Source organism: Lutjanus erythropterus, chromosome 23 (genome assembly GCF_056507025.1).
Source record: "Lutjanus erythropterus isolate fLutEry1 chromosome 23, fLutEry1.hap2, whole genome shotgun sequence".
NCBI classification, from domain to species: domain Eukaryota; kingdom Metazoa; phylum Chordata; class Actinopteri; order Lutjaniformes; family Lutjanidae; genus Lutjanus; species Lutjanus erythropterus.
Genome location: NC_139339.1, coordinates 27,633,522 through 27,659,728, shown reverse-complemented (window position 1 = coordinate 27,659,728; position 26,207 = coordinate 27,633,522). Strand labels below are relative to the sequence as shown.

At 37.8% G+C, this 26,207-nt stretch overlaps 1 protein-coding gene across 2 annotated transcripts; it reads left to right on the top strand.

Annotated features, from left to right (window-relative positions):
- Nucleotides 1-204: 204 nt before the first annotated feature.
- LOC146306308 (schwannomin-interacting protein 1) lies at nucleotides 205-15,064 on the top strand. Of its 2 annotated transcripts, none has more exons than XM_084712418.1 (7): nucleotides 205-534; nucleotides 2,777-3,052; nucleotides 4,690-4,814; nucleotides 7,973-8,084; nucleotides 9,340-9,465; nucleotides 9,605-9,722; nucleotides 12,119-15,064. In XM_084712418.1, the coding sequence occupies exons 2-7, from the start codon at nucleotides 2,777-2,779 to the stop codon at nucleotides 12,217-12,219; spliced, it is 858 nt and encodes a 285-aa protein (XP_084568544.1). In that variant the 5' UTR covers nucleotides 205-534; the 3' UTR covers nucleotides 12,220-15,064. The 2 variants fall into 2 exon arrangements, with proteins under 2 accessions (XP_084568544.1, XP_084568542.1); XM_084712416.1 differs by having other exon boundaries at nucleotides 207-534; nucleotides 2,741-3,052.
- Nucleotides 15,065-26,207: the final 11,143 nt, after the last annotated feature.

Here is a 26,207-nt window from a genome sequence, read left to right as displayed (position 1 = left end):
TCCATACAGACGCAGCTAACAGGTAGTAAACACGCCATGGACCCAATATGATTGGATGTTATAAAATTAGCTTGTATTGAGCAGGTTTACAAACCAGTAAGTGAAGTCATCTGTAGCTGACAGTGCCGTCAGTGTTGTGGCGTTAAGGTGGGGTTAGCGGGGCTTTTATTTTGAAAAGAGCGACAGGAAGTTTCTAAGTTGAATTTCCACTTTGCCAAACTTGTTCCTGCGAAATTCCTCAAGTTTAGTTCGTGTCTTTTGTTCGGATGTTTGGAGCTAAAGTGGGCGAGACTGAGAGATAAGGACACGGAGTTAGTGAGAGTTCAGAGACGGTGAAGGTTGGACAGCCCTGTGGACATTTCTTCAGACTGGCGGAGTTAGAAGACAGACAGACAGGGAAGTGAACTCCTGATGGAAATTAAAGGAGGGAGGAGATAACAAGGAGGAGCAGAGGAAGGAGCGGTGCGAACTATGTGGCAACTTCTTCTCTGACAACAGACACGTTCAGCTGGACTTCAATCTCAAGACTAAGTGGTGAGTGACATTCTGAACCACTAACAACAGTCCGGTGTGATAGACGACATGTAGAGACGTTCACGTTCACTCGTCCGAAGGTTTGAAACCCGCTGGCTGTTCTGTGAGTCGAGCAGGGCCGGAGAGAAGATAAAAACAGTGAGGGCAGAGTCCAGCCCCCCCACCCCCTATGGTATCCACAGCTAGAGCCATAGACATGGGCTATGTTGCACATTGTAGCTGATAAAATATTTTTTGGTGTATAGGCTACATAGTTTTACAGTTAAAGAATGCAAGAAAAAAAAATTTGTGACAACTCAACATGTCAAGGCAAGGTACTGCAATAGATTTTTGAGTTTTGAAACCGACTGAAACTCTTGAGCTTTGATATAACTTGAAAAGTAAAGATTATAGGCTGGCAAAACTTTTTGTTCTTCAGATAAACTTGAATTTTCTTTGAGAAAGTAAAAAAATATGTATTTCAAAAACTGGTCTCAGTGAACTGTGAACCTGATTTGTTCTTATTTTGGTGTCTGAAAATTAAATGGTGTTAATTGAAAATATTCAAATTTTAACTGTCCCTTCACTTTCATCCCAGTGGATTTACCCAATGATTTTTTTAAAAACAACTTTTTGGGGTTTCTAAAACTCAAAGATTTAAGTTTATCCAAAAAAGAAAAGTTAATTGTCAACAGTCATTGGTAAAACTTTTTCAGACTTTTTCAAAACCTGCGTTGAGCTTAAAACTCAAAAATCTACTGGGAATGTATTGCTTTGAAAGTTTGGGTTTTTACATTGTAAACCTATGACAATAATGAATGAAAATTAAATTTAAAAAAATAAATAATGACCTGCATGCAGCACCGGAGCTTCAGGTTGCATACCCCCATGTTAGAGAGAAGGCAGACATCTATACAGCCAATAACCGATAACACTATAGATAAGAGGAACAATATGGTTTTGATATTGAGGTGAACTGTCTCTTTAATAATGTGTTTTCCTTAAGCTTTTTTTTATTTGACAAACGTTGACACACGCAGTCACACAAGAACTTTTATTAGGTTAAACTGACCTTTGTAACAGCAGCCACATTGATATAAACCAGTGTAAACACAGGTGTTACCAATGATACCAATCATGGTCCCATTCCATTTAGTGTAGCAGAGCCTGTCCAGTGAGCCAACAAACACATGTTTGACCTGGAACTGTGGTTTAGACCACAGTTTCATGTCAGAACAGCTGCTGTGAAAAAGATCTGTGGTTTAAAACTCTGATTAAAGAAAAGCAAATAATATTTTAAATGTGACCAAACACTCAGGTTTCTGTAACTGAACCTGTCAGTATTCTGTGTTCCAGAAAACTTTCAGTCAGAACAGAAAAAGTATTGAAGTTTGAGCCTTTATTATGCTGCTGATGCTGTTAGTTTTATTTATGCTGCAAAGTTGTACTCAATCAAGCCACACACCTAAAAACTGATTCTTATGAGAAATAAATTTGCAAAGAAATCATACTGGGGTAGCAGCAGTTAAGTCTTTCAACTTCAACTGTATGAAATTGACGGTTATCATAATGTGCATTTGTAAGGTTATTAACAATTTAGTTAATAAATAATAAAGTTTCATGTCTGTCAGGTCATATTATTTTGTGAAATTATAATAAAGCATTTGTTCAACCAAAAAAAGTTTTCATTCTCTAAAGGGTCATTGTAACTAATAATAATAATAATTGTGTTGCACTGTATAATTATCCCATTCCCTTGCAATAGAGTTGTCAAAAATATTGACACTGAAAATTTCCCAGTATCAGTACTAGGGCTAAGTCTTAGTCTAAGACCAAAGACTAAGTTTTTCCTTTAAGAATTTCACAGTTTTCGCTATCATTAATTTGTTGATTGAAGTCCTGATCGATCAATTGTTTGGTCCATAAAATGTTAGAAAATGTCAATCAGTGTTTCCAAGTCCAAGATGATGTCCTCAGATGTCTTGTTTTGTCCACAACTCAAAGATAATCAGTTTACTGTCAGAGAGGAGGAAAGAAAGCAGAAAATATTCACATTTGAGGAGCTGAAATCAGAGAGTTTGGACAATTTTCTTGTTCCCTTGATTAACTGTAGAATGTGAACTCCAAAAGAAACTGATTCCCAGATAAACTGCAGAGGTGCTGTCCTCAGTGTCTCTAGTGTATGTAGGCTACCAGCTAGTTTTCATCTTCCAACATGTTGTTCCAGAGCTGTGACCTGCGTCCTGCTGCTCCTCCTGCACAGATGGAGGGAGAGAAGGAGCGACAGAGGCAGCAGCAGCGGGAGGAGAAGGAGAGCAACGAGGCAGAGGACGACAGGAGGAGCGACGACGACGCCGATAACGAAGAGGAGGAGGAGGAGGAGGAGGAGGATGAAAGTTCTGAGGGCGCGGCGCAGTTGTGGCAGGAAGGCTATGGCGAGGACAATCTAGGCCTTCCCATCATGCACTGGGAGGCGCTGAGTCTGCGCATCGCTGAGCTGGAGAAGCAAGAGGAGGAGAGGAAGGAGAAGATGGCAAAGGTCAGTCTGGGAGAAGGGAGGATGAGGAGACAGTCAGAGGACATGAGCATGTTCCAGACAGCAGGTTCAGTTAAAAGGACAATTCTGCACTTTTCATGTGGATGTGCGTTCAGTGTTGTTGGTAAATGTAGGCAAGTCAAGCAATAAATTCCTCAGTGCTGTGATACATCAGTTACCCTGCAGAGCAGCTGGATTCACAAGATCACACGAGAATCCATCTTGCCAGGCTTTAAATTAACTGTTGTGTGGTGCATCCAGTCAGCATCCTAGGAGGGACTACTGGCAGCTTTTCGAAAGTACGTGCCCTTTTCCAAACAATTTCTAAGATTTCCCAGATGGTTCTGTGAAACAATCAATCTGGTGTGTCAGGTTAATACATCAGACCGGCACATATGGGTATTTAGCCAAAACATCAGGGTGCTCCACCTTTTGGGGATTAGAAAACCAGGATCCCACTGACTATAATTCAGTTTTACGAGTTTTGAAAAACAATTTTAACAAGTTTGAATGAATTCCTGTCGAGTTAAACAAACCTTTGTTTTATAGTTTTATGTCTAAAAATTATTACGTGACCTTGCCTGAACCTGAGTGTTTGCACCATCTTCATAACTTAAGGTTAACAAGTCAGCTGTCATGCTTCAGTCCATTTTTCCTTTAAAACACATCTTCTTAGCATAAAGCTACACTAATTCCAGGTAAACAAAGTCAACAGGCTGCTACATGACAGTAGGGCTGTAGTCATAAAAAGAAAATCTTGGTCGACTGAAAGTTTAGCTTCTCTTCAACCATTCATTTGGTCACTGGGGAAGAAAACTGCACGTTATCTCTAGATGAACTAAATCAGAGATGATAACAAAACATAAACTTTCACAAAAAGCAACAGAAAACTAAAATTACTGCCTCACGTCTCCACCAACTAGTCAAGTTGCAGATATAAAATATGCAATTAAGACTTAAACTGAAAGTATTTAATAAAATATATGAAGTTTATTTTTTAGAAAATGAAAGTTTTGTGATTCTAGTGAGTAATTTCCACTTTGAAACCTGCTGGCTTCAGTTAGAGACTCAGAGAGAAAATCACATTACACAAACATGTAACAATCAGGATAATGTACGGTGAGCAGGTCACTATTGTGAAATAAATCCCAATCCTGAGATGAAGTGGGTCTCACTGGACATTATCCTTTACATATGTGTTTAATATGTCATTCTTTCAATGTTTCATAGTCCCTGCTGCTGGCAGAGAACATGCACTATGTTGAAAATAAAGCTTTGATTGAAGAGGAAAAAAACACATTTGGTATTGGTATAACGAAATTTTTAGTCTTTTTTTTAATGAGTAATGGATTAATTGATTGTTAATGTCACCAGTGATCAATTAAGGAAAGTGCTGACACTTTGCAACCCTCCTTCTAAAAGTAACACCAGGGACTGTCCAACCAATAAGAATCTGGTCAGACGAGCATATTGACCAACTGTCCAGAGGGTGTCGCCCTGCATTACACTTACGTAAAAAAAAAAAATGACTGAAGAAAATAGCAGCCACACCAGTGAAAAAGTCCCTCTCTGCTGTGTATGTGCTGTGTGTGTGTGTGTGTATGTGTGTGTTATCATGTAAAAGCTGCGGTGTGTTTCAGAGTGGAGCGTCTCTGGAGCGAGGCAGAGCTCCAGTGAGCTGGATGGAGGACAGAGGGAGGAGAGCAGAGAGCTGGGAGGACGGAGACGACGCCTGCAACAGTCACGTGCTGGCCCTCACCTCCCGGTACACACACACACACACACACACACACACGCCTCTCACTTCTTATGAGACTGTTATTACTCATGAGCATGGTGTCATGTGTGTGATGTCAGTGCGGTTTGGTGTGTATCATTAGAGGTTTGGTCAGTTTAACAGAGGAAGAAGAACAAGAAAAGCTTTGAGAGATTTGATTTACAAACTCCAGACCAACAGACCTAACAGTCTGTGGATAGTCCTGGTGTTTCAGACGTCTATGTACCTGTTATTAACATGTATCTGGGGTGAATAGTGGGCAGCTCATACATCGGTTCACACCTGACATTACAGTCCATCTCCACATGCGTCTTTGTGACCACTTGTGTTTTTAATCTGCGGCTAACAGTAGCAGCTAACACTTTAGGAGACTGGGCTTCATGTAAGAACTAGACAGGCCATACAGCTGGAAAAACCTATCACTATAGTTAAGTTTCATATTGGCTGATATTGATAATTATTTGATCATGTAGGTTGTGACTGACTACATGTTGTCTGCTCCAAAGGGTGGAAGCGGCTGAGGTGAACTATTTTAATGATCAATTAATCGGTTTGAGTAGTTTTTTAAGACAAAAAAAGTCAAAATAATCAGATTCTAGCTTCTTTAAATGTGAGTAGTTGTTTTTTTTTGTTTCTGAGGATGCCATCTTGGATTTTGATCCACATTTTCTAACATTTTATGGATCAAACAACTTATCGATTAATCAAGAAAATGATCAACAGATTAACTGATAATGAAAATATTTGTTACAGGAAAGACTTATGTCTGTGTGCACAACATGACAGTATTTTGACAGGATGAATTCATTGATTAATTTAGAAAATAATCATTAGTTGCAGCCCTAAAATTAAGTATGTTTTATTATCACTGGGTGATGTAGAGTTAAATATCATGACATTTTTGAGCAAACACCTCAATATCAATATTACAACAGTATTGTAGGTATGACTGTTAGTGTTTTCACAAAATAATAATGCTAGGGCTGCAGAATTTTGTGCATTTGAAAAAATCAATCTATCAGAAATAATTAAGACGATAAATAAAGTAAGTTTTTTTTCTTAGTTTCATTTTATTCTCTTTCCCCCCTCAAGTTTAAGTTTCCTTATTCAGCGAATGACCTGGCCAGACAGATCATTTCAAATTGGGTGAAACTACTGCCATTTCTAGACTATTGATTAATTATTGATTAATAAATTTTAAATTGGTTAAATTGTTAATCATCGGTCATTAACATCTCTCATTAACATAAGGAGATTTTTGGTAAATAATCACCAGTATTGTGGATATAATGACTTAATGATTAAAGGCAAGCAACAGACCAGCTAAAATAATCTGATAATAATATAATTCTTTATTTCAGTGACAGTACGACCCTCCAGTAACACGGCATTAACTGCGCTCATTTTCTCCGTTTCTTTGCTCTATAAGGTCCTTTAATTCCACAGCTGATGCCATTAAAATGACATATTTTCCTTTATGGATCCCTGAAAGCAGAACTTTGAACTCATCAAGTTCTTCTTTTTACTCTTTGATGCCATTTTCATGAATGAACACTACCTGACATATGGAGGAGGAAGCACAGCCTTATATGGTGTTATTAGGATGTGAATTATGCTAATTATGATTTATAATTTGTGCACTATAGGTGGATCATTTACACAGTTATTTGAAGTCACAAACATTTGCAGAATCTGATGTGACATGTTCGTACAAGCCCTTCATATGTGTAAAAGAAAGAAATTTAAGATGATTGCATGAGCTCCAGTGTTTTTTTTACACAGGGTAAGAATTACTTATCTGAATAAGTATGTGATTTATTGATTAGGCCTCATCATTTCTGTCATTTTTCAAGCACAAATTCAAAACATTTGCAGTCCAGCGTCTTAAATGTGAGGTTTTGCTGCTTTTATTTGTCTGCAATTAAGAGTTTTTGGGTTTGGGATTGTTGGTTAGACAAAAAGACAAAATTTGAAGATGTCACTTTGGGCACTGGTCATGTTTTTTTTTAGAAACTAAAGGAGTAATCGATTAATTGTGATAATAATCAGCAGATTCATTGTTTCTTGCAGCCCTAACCAGCCATTATTCGGAGCATACAGAGCATTGATTTTCTGATGTGTTCACTTGATCAGCTGTGATAGAACCACCTTCCTGTTAAGGTGCTGACTTCAGCAGAATCTTTACATCAAGATGGTGAGATGTTGCTGTAGTTATTGAAAACAACTAGTTACAACACAGCGGCACTGACTTCACACTCAAACTTCCACTCATCAGGTGCCACAGGCGGTTCAGTACTTCTCCCACCGCTGCTCACAGTCGCTCACATTCTCACTTTATGCCTGCATTCTTTCAACAGATGAAATTCTCACAGAGTGAAGCACATAGTCATGTGACTGTCCAGCACAGTGTGGTGTCCTTTTGTGGAGTGTTGTGTAGTGCTGTGTAGTGTTGTGGGCCATCTAGTGTTTGTTGAGAGAGCAACCACTGAACACAATCAAGGGAAACAGTTCAGCACTTTAAAAATGTATTTTGATACCTGTTTAAAAATGTAGTTAGTAACCTAATCCAAGTTACACAAGAAAGTAATGTAACTTGATTACTTTCTCTTATCTATCTATCTTTGGATTACCTCATTATAAACTAACAATGATTTTCTACATTGATCAATCGGTTGATTATTTTCTCAATTAGTTGAGTAGTTGTTTGATCCATGAAATGTCTTAAAATGGTGAAAAATGTTGATTAAAACTGAAAATGACGTCCTCAAATGTCTTGTTTTGTCCACAGCTCAAAGATATTCAGTTTACTGTCAGAGAGGAGTAAAGAAACCACAACATTCACATTTAAGAAGCTGAGATCAGACTTCTGCCTTTTTTAAATAGAAAAACGACTCAAAACGATTAATCAATCATCAAAATAAATGCAAATTAACTTAATAGTTGACTAATTATAGATTAATCCAGTCAGATGTCTTCACCTGCCCAACATCTGTTTCACCTGCAGCTGCTTATCAAAGTCATATTAGTTGTATCTCTGTTGGCTTCGGGCACATCTGACCTTCACCGTCTGTCACATGTGTTCCTGAACGAGCATCGGTGTAAATCCAGCGCGTGAAGTGTGTGTCTGACTGTCGTGTGTCCTCCAGCCTGCAGACGCAGATGAACCTTCAGCTCTGCTTCATCAACAACAGTGAAAGTGAGGAGGAGGAGGAGGAGAAGGAGGGCGAGAACAGCAAGAAAGAGAGCAGCAACACACGAGTAAGTACCCCGAAACACAACACCGTCCTGACAATACAATGCAATATACTTGACATGGAAATGATCTCTTTACTGCTGGTCATGTCAGGTATTGCAGCCTGTCGTGACCTTTGCATCGGCTTTATGAACAATTTGACAAGAATGACCAATTAAGGGTGCGACAAATGAATAACGATACACTCTCAAGCCTTGTGTTTGTCTGTGTTTGTGACCACACTGCTTAGTCCACTGAATAATCCATGTTGCCTCTTTCAAACACTTCACTTTTCTCTTTTGGTCCAGGGAATTTTAGGAATTTTAAGTCAACTCAAACTTCAAAAGTTTTTCCAACCTATAATCTTTCATAGATTTCATAAGTTACTTTTCTTCTTTTTTCTTAACCTTGAATCTTTGAGTTTTAGAAACCCAAAGAATTCTGTATTTCAAAAACTGTTCACCTGATTTATCATTATTTTGGAGCTTGAAAATCAAACAGTTGCAGTTGAAAATATCAAATTATTAACATTATTCACTTGCACTTTAACAAGTTTGCTCAAGCTCAAGGATCCAAGTTTATCTAAGAAAAATCAATACATGAATTAACATGACGTAAAAAGAGATTAAATTCATGGGTAAAAGTAAATACTTAATAGGTGAAAATGTAAAAATTGTTCAGTGGTCACTGGTTTTGATTTTGTTTCAGTGTTTCACCTTTTCACTAAATGTTTTCAGATTAGTTTAGTGCATTTTTTTTTGTTTTTTTTTTGTTTTTGTGTAACTTTGCCATTTGCTGATCCTCTGGCCGTTTTTCTGTTCTGTTTTTTTTTTTTTTTTTTTGTGACAAATGGACAAAGAACTGCTGGGGCGAGATTGTTCACAGATTTAAAAATCAATATGATAAAACTCAAAACTGAGCAACTTGTACTTTTTCAAGACGAAAGATTATAGTTCAAAAGTTTTCAAAACTTAAGAGTTTGAGTTTGATTCAAAACTCAGATTTAGTGAAGACAGATGGCTTGAAGTTATGAGTTTTCTCAGTTTTGTTTTTTTTTACTGTATTTTTACAATGATGGAACATTGATGGAAGTTTTTTATGCTCAGTATCTTCTATGAATCGAACTTAACCACACCATCAGAAACGATCCCAAGACTAAGTTCAAGTACAAATCTAAGAACAGTTCTATAAATGGTTTTATTAGCTGAGCTGTTATCTCAAACGCCTTTTGTTGTCTCATGTGTTTCTTCTTCACTGTGTTCTCTGTCCCCAATGATGAAGAGAGGGACTGTCCAGGTCCAGAAGAGTCCTCAGCCTCCCACCAAGCCAGACAAACCAAAGTCCAGAGGCTTCAGGAACACTCTGAGGAACCTGCGAGACAGACTGAGGACAGACCACAAGACTCTGGTAAGACCTCCACATCTGATCCTGCTGCAGTGTGTTTGACTCCCAGATACATTTAATCACTCCACTCCTCTCCTCTCCTCTCCTCTCCTCTCCTCTCCTCTCCTCTCCTCTCCTCTCCTCTCCTCTCCTCTCCTCTCAGACTGCAGCCTGTAGTGATGCTGTGGTTCAGAGGAGACATTTGGAGCGCAGCGACTTACAGAAGTTCAGTATTAAGGACCTGAAAGCTCTGTCCACGTCTCTCAGCAAAACCATACAAGGTACTCACACACACACGCAGCAACTACACTGTATGAGGGTACAATGTTCTTAAATCCTCATGCTGATTGAAGGTCAGGTTTAGTTTTTTAGTCCACAAAACACTGCTGGAGTTTCACAGGAAAACAGTGTTGCAGAATCTCCCAAACAATGGAAGTGAATGGTGACCAGTTTTCAAATAAAAAAAAAACGGGGAAAAAACATATCATGTCTCCATACTGCTCATCTGGTGTAATCCAAGTTTCCTAAAATCTCAACATGCCATTTGGACACCGTCACAAAACACACACTCACTTCAGACGGTGTGCATGTGCACATGATCATAGCTCCAAGCTAAGGATCTACAGTGAAGATTCAGGATAAAAAAACATGGTGGACATTTTTTAAGTCAACTTGGCATGTCAGGGCTTTAGGAGACTTGGATTACACCAGACGAGCAGTATGGAGGCATTTAATGTTTTTCTGTTTTTTTGTTTGTTTGTTTCTTTACAGTTGAAAACTGGTCACCATTCACTTCCATTGTTTGAGAGATTCTGCAACACTGTTTTCCTGTGAAACTCCAGCAGTGTTTGTTGGACCAGACCTTCAATCAGCACCCAATTTACATTTTTGGGTGGACTGTCCCTTTAAGGCCAAAATACAGTGACGCTGTCTGACGCTTGCATTTTGAAGTACACTGCAAAGTAAAATATCTTTCTCAGTGACAAACAGACAGACGATCATGTCCTCCATGAAACATTTGTCTCTGTGCTGCATTGTTGTAAGTCATGATGAACTGAACTGTCCAGACACACTGTCCCTCTTCATGTCCTCGGTGTGTGTCTGCGTTGTCAGAGTGACACTGATGTAAATGATCCTGCTGCCTTAATACAAAAACATGAACGTTTATTCATTATATAGACGGAGCTGAATAAAGGTGAGGAATTTCCCCTCAGAGGACAACATTTTATTAAAGAAATAAACTATTATTAACAATAATAATACTGAAGAAATAAATAGATCAATAAAATGTATCAATAGCGACCGTTTCCTAAAATACTGCTGGTTCTGTGGTGTTAGAATTTTAAATCTGAAGCTTGCAGTGTGCCATATGAGCTTCAATTGATGCATGTCTATTGGAGCTTTTAGTGCACTTTGGCCTTTAGACAATACACGATGAAGAGGTGGTCCATTTTTCTCCATTTATCCATTCTCTATTTCTTTCAATTGTCACAACCAGTGTCTAACCACTGTGTAAAATTTGAAGACTGTTAATATCACCATCCAAAAAGGTACATGTTACATGTCTACATGTTATCACTGTCAGCAGGCAACAGCAGGCACGATATCTAGAAGGGAACAAGACAATTTTACAGAAATCATAACATGGTTTACTGCAGTTTTCATGTTAAATTAAGTATTGTGGTGCTGCAGAGGTGTACCAGCCAACATGCCATTCAGTAGACTTCAGAAAACATCTTTGTTTACTGCAGATCCCTGAAAATACTAATCTACCATAATCGTTTTAATGTGTTTTTCAGTGAAAATGAGAATAACGATGTAAAAATTGTCCTTTCCTTATTGCAAATCATATCAGACTGCATTATGAGTCAAAATAATTGAAATAAGATATTTCTTCAAAATTGTTCAGCCTTAAAAGGGAACCCCAGACCCTTGAAAGATCTCACGAGAGTGAACATTTTGGCAGGAATGTGAGAAACTCTCACGAGAGTCTCGCAGATCTTGGGTTCCCTTCTAGACATGACCAGCAGACACTGAGAGTGACACTGCAGGGATGGCACCTCCGCTAGACGGCAGAACACACAAAGCAGTCGCTAGATTCTTCCGTACTGGACCAATTTCAACAATCGTTGCTCCCATTAGTCACTTATAGCGATTAACAGCAGAATTAGTTTGCTCATGCAGGTTTTCCCGTTTTCCCATTGCCATGAAAACACATTTCCTAATTTTGCTGCTTCAAAATAAAAGCTTTTAGATAACAAAATAGCAGATTTTTTTGTTGTGAAGAATTTTTAAGAAGTACACTGTTCAAAGGTGAGCACTTCATCACTAAATACACTGACACTGTGTGTCTCTGCCAAAAAGGGCTGAAAGTAGCCTGTCCACCTAGGTGTCATGTTTACATCATGGCTGATCGGAGCTGGAGACAATAAATAACCTTTCCCACTGAAGAAAAAAGCCAGATGTTAGCAGGTGTTAGTGGGTTTATTGTCCAGTGTAAAAAGGGCTTCAGACACTGAAACATTAAATATAAGGTTCAGGTTAAAAACACCAGAACTACCCTTTAACTGCAGCCAGAATCACAATGTAGAAACTGTGTCTTCCTCTCTCAGATGCAGCACACCTCTCTTCAGTTTCAAACTGCATTTTGAACTTGTCTCTCATGTGTCCACATCAGACCTGAGCTCAGAGCTGGTGGGCCGTCTCCAGGTCAGAGACCAGCTGAGGACGGAGCAGGACGCCATGCTGCTGGAGGTCCAGGACCTCACATCGCTGTGAACCCGCCGGCGGCTCCCAGCGGAACGTTCGGACAGCGCTGCAGCGTGGGAACATGGACGGTGCCGCATCGTCCTCCGCAAACATCTCAGTCAGTCCCTCATGCCATTGGTCTGACCAGCCAATCACTGTGAAGAGTGTCGCTCCCTGAGAGGACGGGGACATTCAGTTGCAGAGTATTTTTTCATGTTGTTGTCTGTGTTGTGTATTTATAAGGGAAACTTTTGTCTCACTAAAGGACAGCATCCACCAGCAGTGGACATGTGACAGAAGCAGCGTTGGACGGTGGCCTTAAAGGAACACACTGACATGATTCAGGAAATGTGCTCTTTTGCTTTCTTACTCCGAGTCAGATTAAAGAATCAGCACAAGATTCATGTCCACAGCGTCCACAGCAGAGACTCATTATAAACCAGCGTCCCTTCTGAACACGCCATCCTAAAAGCTGGTCCCTACATGACTCGTGCTGAGCTCCTACAGCCAGTCAAGTCATGAGCACAGTGCAACCAAGGATTGTTAGCAAGCTTGCTAACACCGTTAACTGATGTAACGTAGCAAGTCACAACCTCTCTCTTCTCACAGGAGACGCTAAATATGAACAACATGTAACGCATGCATGAGTGAGCTCCGATCACAAGCAGAAGAAAACGGGCTAAACTGACCGTAGCTGCTAACAAAGCAACCAGCTGTTCTGCTAGCTTACAATCACTAACTCATTTTATTAATTACTTGTGCGTTCTCTTGTATTTGTCAGTATTGTTTTGGAGTATTGACCTCTCCTGCTGCTCTCCTAAATGCAACTTTTGCCTCAACTTTATTTTAATGCATTCTTTTTTTAATTACAGTGCAGGGGAGAGCAGCATGAAGTGAACACTTTTTTAACATTTTGAACTATCGTGGCCTGAAATATACTCATTTTCATCTTCTAATAAAGTGTTTATTTATCTGGTCATTGTTAAATCTCTTCTGCTTTGGATCAGAGCTGCTCATGCAGGCATTACAGGATATAAACATTCATTATTTATTAATACTTTGTACTCTATTTTGCTGAGTTTTTTATGTTCCGTTAGCTTGTAACCAGCACCGTAGTTATTCTGAAAGTCATCAGAAATGAGAATTTAGCAGCTTATTTTTTAAAAAAATCTTTTCTTCTCTGCTCTACTCATCCTTTTTGCCTCTAACCAGCCTGCATGCTGAAGAACACGCTCATCATCAGTGGAGTGATATTTACCTTTTTATGGTTCTTAAAAAAGGAAAAATAATGTCTTGGGTTCAGTGTTCTTTGCTGCAAGATGTGGACAGGAAATGTGGAGAGAAAATCCTGTAGCATCCTCACACGGACACTGATTTCTTCAGCCGAATGCTCATTTCTGAGTTTGAGGAAATAAGAGCACCGACAGTTTCTGCTTTGGTTTATGAGAAAAAAATAGAAACAGGGATTTAACTACTCAAACAGGTCACATTCAGTTCAGAACCTGGTGAGCTGTAAATGCGTTCAGTTGTTTTGACAGAGCTACGCTAACAGTTAGCATCTGCATGTTCCCAGTGTATGTTAGGGTGAAGCGATCGGACCAATCAAATCATATTGGCACAGAGAAATGACACAGATACTGATCTCATTAGAGGGTTTGATGTCAAACTAACATCAGAATGATCCAGTGTTGATGAAAGTTAGCTTCAGTTTTGAAGGTAGGCGGAGCAGTGATGATCCATGTTGTGTTTGTATCTGTAGAGAAGAGCATGTGGGCAGCAGGATAAAAAAAATCCTGCTGATACTTTTAGTTGGTGTGAGGAACATGCCAGGAATCTTCACAGTGGGTCAACAAAAACCAACACAAATGTGAGGACTTGGGACTTGTTCGGCTAAAACTGATTAAAGACTCAACTTGATGTCCATGACTTGAGACTTACACTTGAGATCGATAACTTGATAAGACTTTTTAAAAACATTTTTTTTGTATTTTCTAGACAGACCAACAGAGGCCAAAGAACAAGGCATCTATTGTGAAAGAAAAGTCAAATATCAGTAATATTTATGAGATGTAAGCAGGCAGCAACAGCTAAAACTAAGCTAAAACTCAACTCGTCACAGGGCTACATCTAACAAATTTTTTCATTGTCGATTAATCTGTAAATTATTTTCTCAATTCATCGATTAGTTGTTTGGGTCATAAAATGTCAGAAAACTGAAAAATGTTGATCAAAGTCCAAGATGACGTCCTAAAATGTCTTGTCCTCAAAGATATTCACTTTACTGTCATAGAGGAGTGAAGAAATGTAAATGAATGAACTTGAGATTAGCTTGAGACTTGAACATGTGTGACTGACTCCCACCTCTGCTACCCAGTCACTCTGAACATGACTGTAACAACAGTCAAATTTTCTGTTTTCACGCTGGCATTACAGATGTTTTAGAAGGAAGGAAGTTCATTCAGTGTCTGTCTTAGACCTTAAGATGTGTTTTGGATCGTAACAGAACAGAAGCTTTACAAGAAAACTCCATGAGGTACCTTTTAGGATTTAATATGTGTAACATTCTACAGATGGTATAGTCAGAAAAATAGTGACTGTTAAAACAGAAATATACTGGAACTTAACCTGAAATAGTTCCTCTGTGCTGGTTCATGATCAGATTTTGCGTCTGATGTACTAGAGCTGCACAGTGAATACAATCGCAATAAAACCGCAATCTGGCCAAGTGCATAATCAAAATTGCAGAACAAAAACAAGTCGCAATTTTTTATAAAAGAAAAATGTGTGAGAAAACAGCATTATAATGCTGTACTGTAGAGCTGCAGAAACATGTTTGTTTGGTTCGGACCTCAATAAATATCACATCTTGACAGTTTTAATAGTTTTATTTTTCAGTGATCATGACAGTTGTGATGCAAAACTAATCATTTCCACCAATCACTATCACAATTTCAGTCACAATAATAGCAATGTGACTTCTTTGCCAAATCGTGCAGGTCAATAATATACTCAGTGGTCAAAGTAATCAAACTTACTGAAAAGGATTACTATATTTTGTTCATTTGATATTGGACAACACACTTAAACATGAGGACAAAAATATAAGTTGTAAACATGTTGGATTATAGAAAGAAACATACATTTTAATCCACAGTGATGAGGCAGTTCCAGAGACATTACAAGTGACAATGTACAAATACAAATACACAATACAGTTCTAAAAAAAAGACATAATACAATGTGCAATGTGCATATTAAAGGGATAGTTCACCCAGAAATGAAAATTCAGTCATTATCTACTCACCCTCATGCTGATTGAAGGTCAAGTTTATTTTGTTAGTCTGCAAAACACTGCTGGAGTTTCACAGGAAAACAGCTTTAAAGACAATGGAAGAAAATGGTGACCAGTTTTCAAAAATCCAAATCCAAGTGTCCTAAAGTTCCAACATGCCGTTGGCACACCATCATATTACACACACCCAGTTTAGACATGGCGCCAAGCTAATGAAGATTCAGGATAAAAACATGGTATAAATAACATTTTTTGTAAACAACTTGGCATGTCTTGGCTTTAGGAGAATTGGATTACACCAGACGAGGATGTTTGGAGGCATTTTATGTTTTTATTATTTGGGGGGGGGTCTATTTGAAAACTGGTCACCATTAATTTCCATTGTTTGGGAGTTTCTGCAACACTGTTTTCCTGTGAAACTCCAGCAGTGTTTTGTGGACTGAAAAATTAAACCTGACCTTCAGTCAACATGAGGGGGAGTAGATAATGATTTACAGCCCTCAATCTCTCTCTCTTGCCTAAATAGCTCTTCCATTTTTTATCATCTAACATTCCCAACCTCACTGAAATTTACATTTTTTCTTTTTAAGTTAGTATGTCAGTCCTTAACCAGCTGTTGTTGTCTTGCAAAAGCAACCAGTGTCACTGTATTTAAGTGATTAAATGGAACTTAACATATGTAAAACTACACTTTTAATTATTATACTTATATTTATAGACATTTTATCGCCCAACTACATTATTGTAGTTACTGTGTGGTTACTTCAAGTTATTCAGTTGTCTAGCTGAGAATACTGTCAGTGGACTTTTGTCACGTTTTGTTGCTTTGTGGTTCCACAACTCATCATACAAGTTATTTCTAAACAGTTTGGTCTCATCTCAAGCTCTTTTCAGGACATATATTTTGCCTTTTAAAGCAGAAAGTGGAGCTGCATCAGTATCGTAAGACAGAGCAGTTTGTAAAGTGACAGTTATCTTTTGTCGATACTGGAACAGTGCTCATGTTTCCGGACGTGTTGGGTTTAATGTCTTTTCTACAGGCTGAAACTGCGATTTTAAGGGACTCCTGTCAAAGCAGCTGCTAATTCTGCCGACTAAACAATCTGTGTAGTTTCATTCTCTGATCACTTCAGAAAATGTTTTTTTATTTTTGAGCAGTCTTTGTAGACGTACAACAAAATGAAGCACGTTTTATTTTTCTTCACCAAAGTGCTTTTTTTTTGGAAATCTAAGGGAAGATATGTTTAATGTTTTTTTTAGTTTTGGCACAGATTTTGAGATTTTCCATTTAACATACACAATACATGAATAATGTTTACCCGTTATCTTCATAAAATCAGTATAATATACAACTACATCAGTACGTGTCAGTTGTGTCGTCCTCACAGCTCTCACAATCTCACTTTATCTTTTGAACTTTTCAGCCAACACTCGACAATTTCCACCTCATTCCTACTGAGCTGCTGGTGTGAAACAGCTCCAGGAACTGTTTCATTCACAGTAGCTTAACACCAAATTAAAAAAAAATAGAAAAGTAGAAGCTATATGAACAATTTAATGACGCTGAATTTACCAGTTTTATTAGAGATGGTCAGTTATTTGAATGTCAGTGTTCATTTCTGAATTTACTGCACAAAAGAAGCACATGAAAGGTACCAGTATTGTGAGTGGACTTTACTGTACACTTACTCATTTTTTTATGAGACAGAAATCAAATAACCTAATTCCTTTGTCATATTTATGATGGAGATGGTTTGGGGTTCTTTTGTTTGTTTGTTTTTTATTTTGCATTGCAAGAATCAGGTTGAAATGTCTAGAATTAAGTTAGACTTTTGGTATTTGCAAAAATATCTGAGGGTTTTTTATTTGTTTATTTTGCATTGTTAGAATAAGTCTGACATGTCAAAATAAAGTCAAAATGTGGAGAATAAAGTCAAAATGTCACAAATAAAGTAGGAAAAAAGTTGAAATGTTGAGAATAAAGTCGAAATTACAAGAATAAAGTTAAAATGTCTAGAACAGGGTTGATTTCAGCCATTTCATTTTATTCTTGACATTTTAACATCTTTCTCAAAATTCAAAATAAAACAAATTTTTTTCCACTTCTCATTTTTCCCCTCATGCGTGGCTCTAATACTCCTCCATACATACTTACTATCACTATTTGTTGTTATAATTTAGCCAGACCTTAAAGATTAACTTGTTAATGTTGTTATTGTACCAGTAGTGCCTCCATATGCCGACATTTTCCTCATATGATCAGCACCCAGCCAGTCACACAAGTACTGATGTGTCCTTCATTTCAAAAAAGTGTGGACTGTTCCGTTAACATGAACCAAACCTGCGTTCAAAGAACAAAGTTAGGATCATTTCATTTGCTAATATCATGTTAATGTGGATCAGTGTTATGTATAATAATTGTCTTATTGCAAAGAATCTTTATTAGCAGAAAAACATGAATAATTTAGACTTAGTCTTAATGTTTTATTACTCTGTGTACTGAAAAAACTGTCAGTCACTTTGAGATTGATCACACACTCCATGCCTGTTCTTGTGGTGGGTGGAACATTGTGTTTACATTTGGTGACAGATTCTGCCTTTAAATGAATAAAGTATTAGCAGGTGGATGAAAAAAACTGTCACCTGCCTAACTCAGTCATACTCATGACTCTGTGTGTATTTCATGGGTGTGTGTGTGTGTTGTCAGTATTATATTAAGGTTATCCTTCTGCTCCTCAGTTTAGGATTTTAGCTGGTCAATCCAACAGTTTGTTCCAGTCAGAGATCTCAGCAGTTGCTGGCTAGAATTCCTCATTTTAATATTGAGAATGATTGAGAAACACTCTGATGGTCTTTTGTCTTGTGCCAACTTTTTTTCTGGGAACCCACTTTTTTAAAATAACAAACCATCCTGACCCAATTCACAACAGGCCTTACAAATAAATCTTGGGAGACTTACTTGATAAATGTGGATAAATTAACATTGTTGACCTTTTTTATTGCCATTTCTGCATCACTGGCATGTTACTGAAAAACACATTAACATTAAATATTTTATAAATGAGGAATAAATGCATTTAGGCTGAGCTAACCAGTTATCTCATTGTTTTTACTTCCTCTCATCTGGTAAACAATGTACACTTTAAAAAAAAATTCAAAGCAACGTACTGCAATCCATGTTTGAGTTTTGAGCCCAACTCAAACTCTTATGTTTTGAAATAAACTGAAAAGTTTTGCTGACCTACAATCTTTAGTTGAGATAATTTACTTATTTTTTTTTAGTTAAATAAAGTTGAATCTTTGAGTTTTAGAAACTAGGAAAAAAAATAATGAAATCGAACCTTACTGCTTTGTCTTTTTTTGGTGCCTGAATTGAAAATATTAAATTTTTTAACTTTCAGGCTTTCATTATTGTCCTCTCATCAGTACAACAATAAGCAAGTTTTAAATGCTTTATGAAAAGCATGCTGCAGATATAAATCTTTAATTTGCAGAATTTCTTCCAGTGTCTTCTATTTCTTGGGGACCCAAATAAAATCTCCTGTGACCCATATGTGGGTCCCAACCCAGTCTCTGGGAATGACTGGTCTAAAGTGATGCGACTACTCCTTTTTTTTCCCAAGTATATTGAATACGTTTTTTTTTTTTTTTTTTGTGAACACACAAATAAACAGCTCAGTAAAAACACAGGCCTACACAATCTGCATTAATAATAGTTAGAAAAATACATAGTTATAACACAAACACCACATGCTATTCCCAGGCGGGCTCCACTGAAGTCCTAAATAGGCGCCACCCCGCTTGGTTTTCGAGATCAGGCGTGCTCAGGGTGGTGTGGCCGTTTTCATGAACTGTCCTTTGGGACGTATGGAGTAGACATGTCAACTATTCAAGAGGAAAACATTCCAAGATTATCCTCTGCCAGTTTGCTTTGGAAGGAGGTTTGTCATTTATCCATGATAAAAAAGATATTCTTTCTAGCAGCATATGCCTGGATATTGTACAGTCTGTGAGAACTAGTACTAACAATTACATCGGGACTCAGATGCCCAAGAAGCAAAGAAACTGGGTTCATATACAAAGATGCACCAAATATTTTTTCCATATCTTGCTTAATTTCCATCCAATATGCCTGAATTTTGGGACAGGACCACATGCAGTGAGTGAAAGTTCCCGCAGTCATTTTACATTTTAGGCACAAAGGTGAACCCTGAGGCTTCATTTTGTGTCTTTTGTTGATACGAGGTGTGCAAGCGGTGCAGGGTTTTAAATTCCGACAAGTTAATTTTGGAACATCTTTGCAACATCCAGCATATCCAGTACAGCAATCTGGCATAAGACACTGTAAAGACGAGGTATAGATTTTTTGGTTGGACCAAGGAGAAGTAACAGCTCTACTGCTGATGGTGTGGCAGTGATACTAAAAGTGTTTTTTTCTAGTTATGAAATCTCAAATTTGAAGGCATCAAAAAAAAATTCTGTTTGGGCAGATTTTTTTTATTTTTTTTTTTTTGAGTTGTTTGATGGAACTACTCTTTAACAACCCTGGCCTCATTTCAGAGTGTTCAGTTGATTTTCAGGGGATAATCCCAGATTTTGCCACTATGAACACTTTCTTATCCTGGGACTGTGAAGGTTCAAAAGGAATGGTTCATCCGAAATGAAAATTCAGTCATTATCTACTCTCCCTTATTCCGACTAAAGGTCAGGTTTAATTTTTTAGTCCGCAAAACACTGCTGGAGTTTCACAGGAAAACACTTTTACAGAATCTCCCAGACAATGGAAGTGAATGGTGACCAGTTTTCAAATGTAAAAAGAAAACACAGGATAAAAACATAAAATGTCACCATACTGCTTGTCTGGTGTAATACAAGTCTCCTAAAGCCCCAACATGCCAAGCTCATTGAAAAAATGTTATTTACACCGTGTTTTTAGCCTGAATCTTCACTGTAGATCCTGAACTGTGTGTGTATAGTGTGTGATGTTTGCATGCACAAGTGAATGGCATGTTGGGGCTTTAGGAGACTTAGATCACACCAGAGAAGCAGTATGGAGGCATTTTATGTTTGTTTGTTTGTTTGTTTGTTTTTTCTGGTAGCTTTTGTACATTTGAAAACTGGTCACCATTCACTTCCATTGTTTGGGAGATTCTCAACACTGTTTTCCTGTGAGACTCCAGCAGTGTTTTGTGGACTAAAGAACTGAACCTGACCTTCAATCAGCATGAGGGTGAGCACATAATGACTGAATTTTTAAATTTTTGGGTGAACTATCCCTTTAAAGCCAAATGTAATGTGGATCATGTTGCCGGCTGATGAGAAATAAGAAAGTTGAGAACAAAAAAAGTACAAAAAAGACAAAGTACTCTCCTCAGACTGATTAGCCTCCATTGCAAAACATCCAGCTCAGCTCAACAGGTGAGAAAAGAGGGAGTCTCTCTCCCTCGCTCTCTCTCTCTCTCTCCCTCACACACACACACACACACACACACACACACTCACAGGTGAAGCAGGGAAGAAGAATTGGATGACACAGACACAGAGGGAGGGACTGAATTACCATAGAAACTGCTCAGACTGCTCAGAGAAGCAGCAGAAAAAGGTGAAAGCTGAAGTGGTCCAACTGTCAAGGTCAGCGGTCACCAAACTTGCCCCCCACACTGATTTGGGTACAGCTGATGTTTGCTGAAATAACCAGGAGGAGCCGCGTTGTTCGAGCCGCTGACATTATAGCTGTGGTTTGAACCTTTTGGATGTTTTTGTATTTTCTGCCACTGATTGTGACGGGGGACAGACAGAACAGGAGCCATATGGAGTAAAAGTCACTGCTGGCACAGGTAAGCTCTTTGTCTGACAGCAGATTGCAGTGATGCAGGTATTTATGAGTCCCACACACAAACACTGAACTCCTAATGCATCTCTCAAGACTTCACAGCGGTTATTTTTGGTCCAGTGTGTTTGCTAGAGCTGTAAAACTCTTCTTTTCTAGACAGGAGTTCAATCAATTCATTTGTAACCAACATTCAGTACATTAAAAACTTTCCCTGGAACATTTCTTTGAATTTCACTGAATATGAATTCAGTGGCAGACAGCTGACATCAGGCCGCTGTTTGTTCACCCTTGGTTTTCTCAGAAGCTATTAGCTGCTCCTGGAAAACAACCCCTTTTGATTCGGCCTCCGTCCATCCAGAAAAGAATATGGACATCCAGTGACGGGATATTTAACACAACACTAACTGTGACATTTATTTAGTCAGATGTGTAAGTTTTACGAACACCAGGCTCTAAAAGTCACAAATGTCTTAATAAACTTGAATTTAAGACTTAATTTTTAGTCTCAGCTAGATCATTTCTTCCTCATCCTAACCTATTTGTTGAACCTAATAAACATTTACTCTTTCTGTTCTCAAAAGGAATTTTCTTACAGGCCTGGGTGATGTAGCTGAAAAATCTATCAGGATGGTGAAGTTTCATATCGGTCGATGTCAATAATTATTGATCGTATAGGTTGTGACTGACATGTTGTGTTAAAAGGGAAAAGTAATAAAATAAGTTTGTTATATTATAGATATGACTAATGGTGCTTTCACAAAATATTAACTCAAGGGTTCCAACTTTTGTTCATTTTCCTTAACAGATAGTTAAAAATACTAACAATCGATTAATCATTAATAATTTATGACAAGGGTCTGCAACCAGCGGCTCCAGAGACACATGTGGCTAGTCTGTCTCCCTGTGGCTTTGACAAAAAATGATATGGAAATGAATAACAGTTTTGTTTTTTGTTGTGGGTCTACACTGTAAAAACTCAAACTTTCAAGACAAACTATTGCAATAGATTTTTTTTAGTTTTGAGACCAACTCAAATTTCAAGGTTATGAAAAACAGCAGACCTTTTGTTGAGATAATTAACTTTTCTTCTTTGGATAAACTTGAATCTTAAATCGAAAAGTTGTATTGAGTAATTTCATTGAAGTGAAAGCGAATGATGTTTAAAATTTTAATATTTTCAATCAAAACCATTTAATTCTCAGGCACCAAAATAATGACAAGAAATAAGAAGAAAAGGAAATTATCTCAACTAAAGATTGTAGGTCGGCAAAACTTGTTTAAGTTATTTCAAAGCTCAAGTGTTTACGTCAATCTCAAACCTCAAAAATCTATTGCAGTACCTCACCATGAAATGTTGAGTTATTGCAGCTATTTTTTACAGTGTAAATTGATTCTTATAGTCTTTAACTATAAAAAATACGTAGCCAATACACCAAAAAATATTTTGTCAACTAAAATGTTTGTCATAGCCCACGTCTATGCCTTTTCCTCTAAATTTTGGCAGTGGTTAGTCTTCTTGAGTCTCTATTAGCTCACTATAGATGCTAAACCAAAAAAGAAACATCCTCAGGGATGATAGAAAATTTAATAGTTGTTGCTCTAGATGGATTTTTAACTTTTTTTTTTTTTTTTTTGCCCAAATATGGGTCTTTTGATCGCACAGGTTGTAGACCCCTGATTTTTAAGGTACAGAGCACATTTGTCTCATTTTAAGTTAAAGTTTCCTTAACAGTGATTTATTGATTAATGATTAATAATTTACATCCTTGATTAATTGATAAATAATCATCAGTACTGCAATTATAATGACCAAGTGGGTAAAGACAAATAAGTATCAAAATATTGCCCAACATATCACACTGAAGAGCGGAGAGAAAGTCAAAGGAAATGACCTCCTGTAACACTGTAACACTGAGCTAAACGTTCAAGAATACGTATGATGTCTGTATATTAAGACCGTTGGTCTCACCTGTCTCAAAGTGTGTCTTTGTAAGTTTCACGCTGACAATTTGTGATGTATAGTCTGTGATTTTGTAGTAAATCTGTTCCTACCATTTCAGGCACCTATTGATTTCCATTTATGTCTGTAAGGTATAAAATCTGGGTATCGTTAGGATTTTGACAGTTCTGACTCTGATTCTGCGCATCAGTTTCGGTTCTTAACAATTCTTACTTCAGATTCCGAAAGATAAGATTAACTTTGCTGATCCCACTCAGGGAAATTTACATGTTACAGCAGCTTAAAAAGTACAGATAAAAAAAATGGCAAGTCACAATAGAAATAAAGATAAAATAGAAAAAAGTGCTAAATTTGTCAAAACTTGCATGACTATATAAACTGTATACAACTCTCACTTATGCAGATATATGGAGATGTTTGTATATATGGACAGATGTATATGGATAACTGTGCAGGATAATTTCAGACAAGTTGTACCGTGGCGTCTAGCTTTATAATCAAGAGAAAAAGTCATGTAAACAGTGTTTCCTTGTAAAGTCAGATTGCACAGAGACAGATTGGACTGCACAGAAAACAAGCAGCAAAACTGTCACAGTGATGATTTACAGTTTTGATTGTCTTCCCCCAGTCTTCACAGCAGAGTTGAGTTAAACGCTAAGTACCCTGTATAAACGTTACCAGCTGAGCTAACATTAGCTAGATAACCATCACGACAGTAGTTTCTTTTACTTTATATTTGCTGAATTGAGATGAAGACTCACTTTTCGCCTGCTAGTCAACAATTTAGCAACAGCTGAGCAGGTTAACTGAGCCATAGGTAGAGACAGATAGCAAGATTGATACAGTAGGTGTTTGCAGCACATGGTTTAATTTGAAACTAATGGGAGTGAGATGCAGAATTCATTGCTTTGTCAATGCGCATACATGCAGTTAAGTATCTTAGGTACAACTGGTTTTGTGCAGTAGCACATGTTATTAAAGGTCATGTATACATGAAACCCAGTTCCCTGGCTAGATTCCTCCTGGAGAGAGTCAATAGATGAGGGTGTAGGTTTTGTTTCAACATTGGAATGGAGCACATATTGAGTGGAGGGTCTGGGGGTTCTCGCCTTAGTGTCAAACACTGCATTTCCTGCACTCCGGTGAATTCTGTGCACCAATTTGAGCCTTACCTAGCTAAGATAAGCTTACATAAACTTTAATTATGAGCAGCCAAATTACCTTCGGATTAGTTACCAAACTAGAAAACAATACTTCTAAAAGTAAACCACGTACTTTACCAAAGACATTGTTGCATCTTTGAGTCACATTCAGGACAAATCCACATGTTCTAAATATTGAGGAGGATGTGTTCTTCTGGACTCCTCCCGAAATCTATGCATATGCTTTTATATGTGTGTTTCTATTTTTCTAAGCATCACACTTTGAAAATATCATCACTCAATATTGAAAGTTCAATTTTGTTGGTTACATTTTAACTTTATTCTCAAAATGAAAAATTAAAAAAAAAAAAAAAAAAAAAATCCTCTCCTTTTTGTCTTTATGCATGGCCCAAATATCCTCCTCTAGCAGACATGAAACTTGCTTGAGATTAGGGCTGCACAATTAATTGCAATTGCAATATAATCACAATATGGCCGAGTGCAATATCCAAATTGCAGAACTAGAACAAATCAAAAAAGGGAAAAATATGAGATAAAACAGCATTATAATGAGGTATTGCAGTGCTGCAGAAATGACCTGACCTAAAAATATTTGATCTCAATATGGTGCAGACCTCAATAAATGTCACATCATCCTGATTTTAATATGTTTTTTCAGTGAACATGAAAATTGTAATGCAAGTAAGGCATGTAATGCAGTGTAATCTCCGTTTTGACTTGTATTATCATCTGATAATGTCAAAATCTGATGCAGGCTTGATGCTCACTGCAGCAGGCTACACAACTCAAGCACCTTTTTAGAGTCTGCTCGATGATTTTCATCCAAAAATCTAAAGCTGTGCATCATGCATTCAAACGTAGTCAGCATTTCTGGTTAAGGAGCTGAAGCTTGCAAACACATTGGTCAATGAAAGGGTTATTACACTAGCCGGTGCAAATGATTGTCGGAATGGTTTACTACATTAATAGGAGGTTATTTCATCAGCCATTAACAGCTGAATCAGTCACACACCAGAGAGCTGCTCTAAAATGTATTTGAGTGCTGCAAATACAACTGTTATAAGATCATGTTTAGGTTCTGGGATGTATTTACATTGTACTGTTAATATGTCATGTAGCTGGTTGATAAATGACGCTTATTTACTGGAACTCTATAGTGGGGAAATAACCTGCGGATGGCTCACTACACACACAAACAGACACAGGTCCAACTGCTCGTGATGATAAGCTGAAGTGTTGCCTGAGTGAATTCTGTTTAACTGAAAAGTGTTGATTTTAATGATGCTGTACCCCATCTATATGTGATGTAAAAACAGAAACAATTTGAGAATTGTAAAGACAGCAGAAGTTATAGTAGTTGAGTGGAAGACCAATGTTCAGCAGGGTGCATGGAGACACCTAGGGGAAGTGTGGTTACTTATTGCTGAGTTAATGGGGTGAGAAGAAGAACTGAATCAGCAGCATACCCTTGTACACAGGAAGGCAAACAAGCACTAAGAATCAGCAGCATATAACAGGAGGTCAAACAGATTGTGCAAAGGCCCCAGTCAACAGTCAAAGATGGGGGGGGGCAGTGAGGTTATTGGAAGCACTACCTCTTTCCATTCCTCCCCCTCAATGTGAGCTAAGAAAAAAGTTAAATTTACCATGTTCACTACTAGCATGTTAGCCGTCTAACAAAGGCGAAATGAATTGAAATTATAACCTGATGATAATAGGCCCGTTCGAGATTAACTGCACCTCGCCTGGAGAGCAGATGAGATCAGGTGG

Excerpts from the sequence above, each read along its gene's own strand:
- LOC146306308 (XM_084712418.1), top strand. The coding sequence starts at position 2,777 with ATGGAGGGAGAGAAGGAGCGACAGAGGCAGCAGCAGCGGGAGGAGAAG. Across the intron at positions 4,815-7,972 it reads GTGCTGGCCCTCACCTCCCG|CCTGCAGACGCAGATGAACC; the intron begins GTACACACACAC and ends TGTGTCCTCCAG. Across the intron at positions 8,085-9,339 it reads AAGAGAGCAGCAACACACGA|AGAGGGACTGTCCAGGTCCA; the intron begins GTAAGTACCCCG and ends CCAATGATGAAG.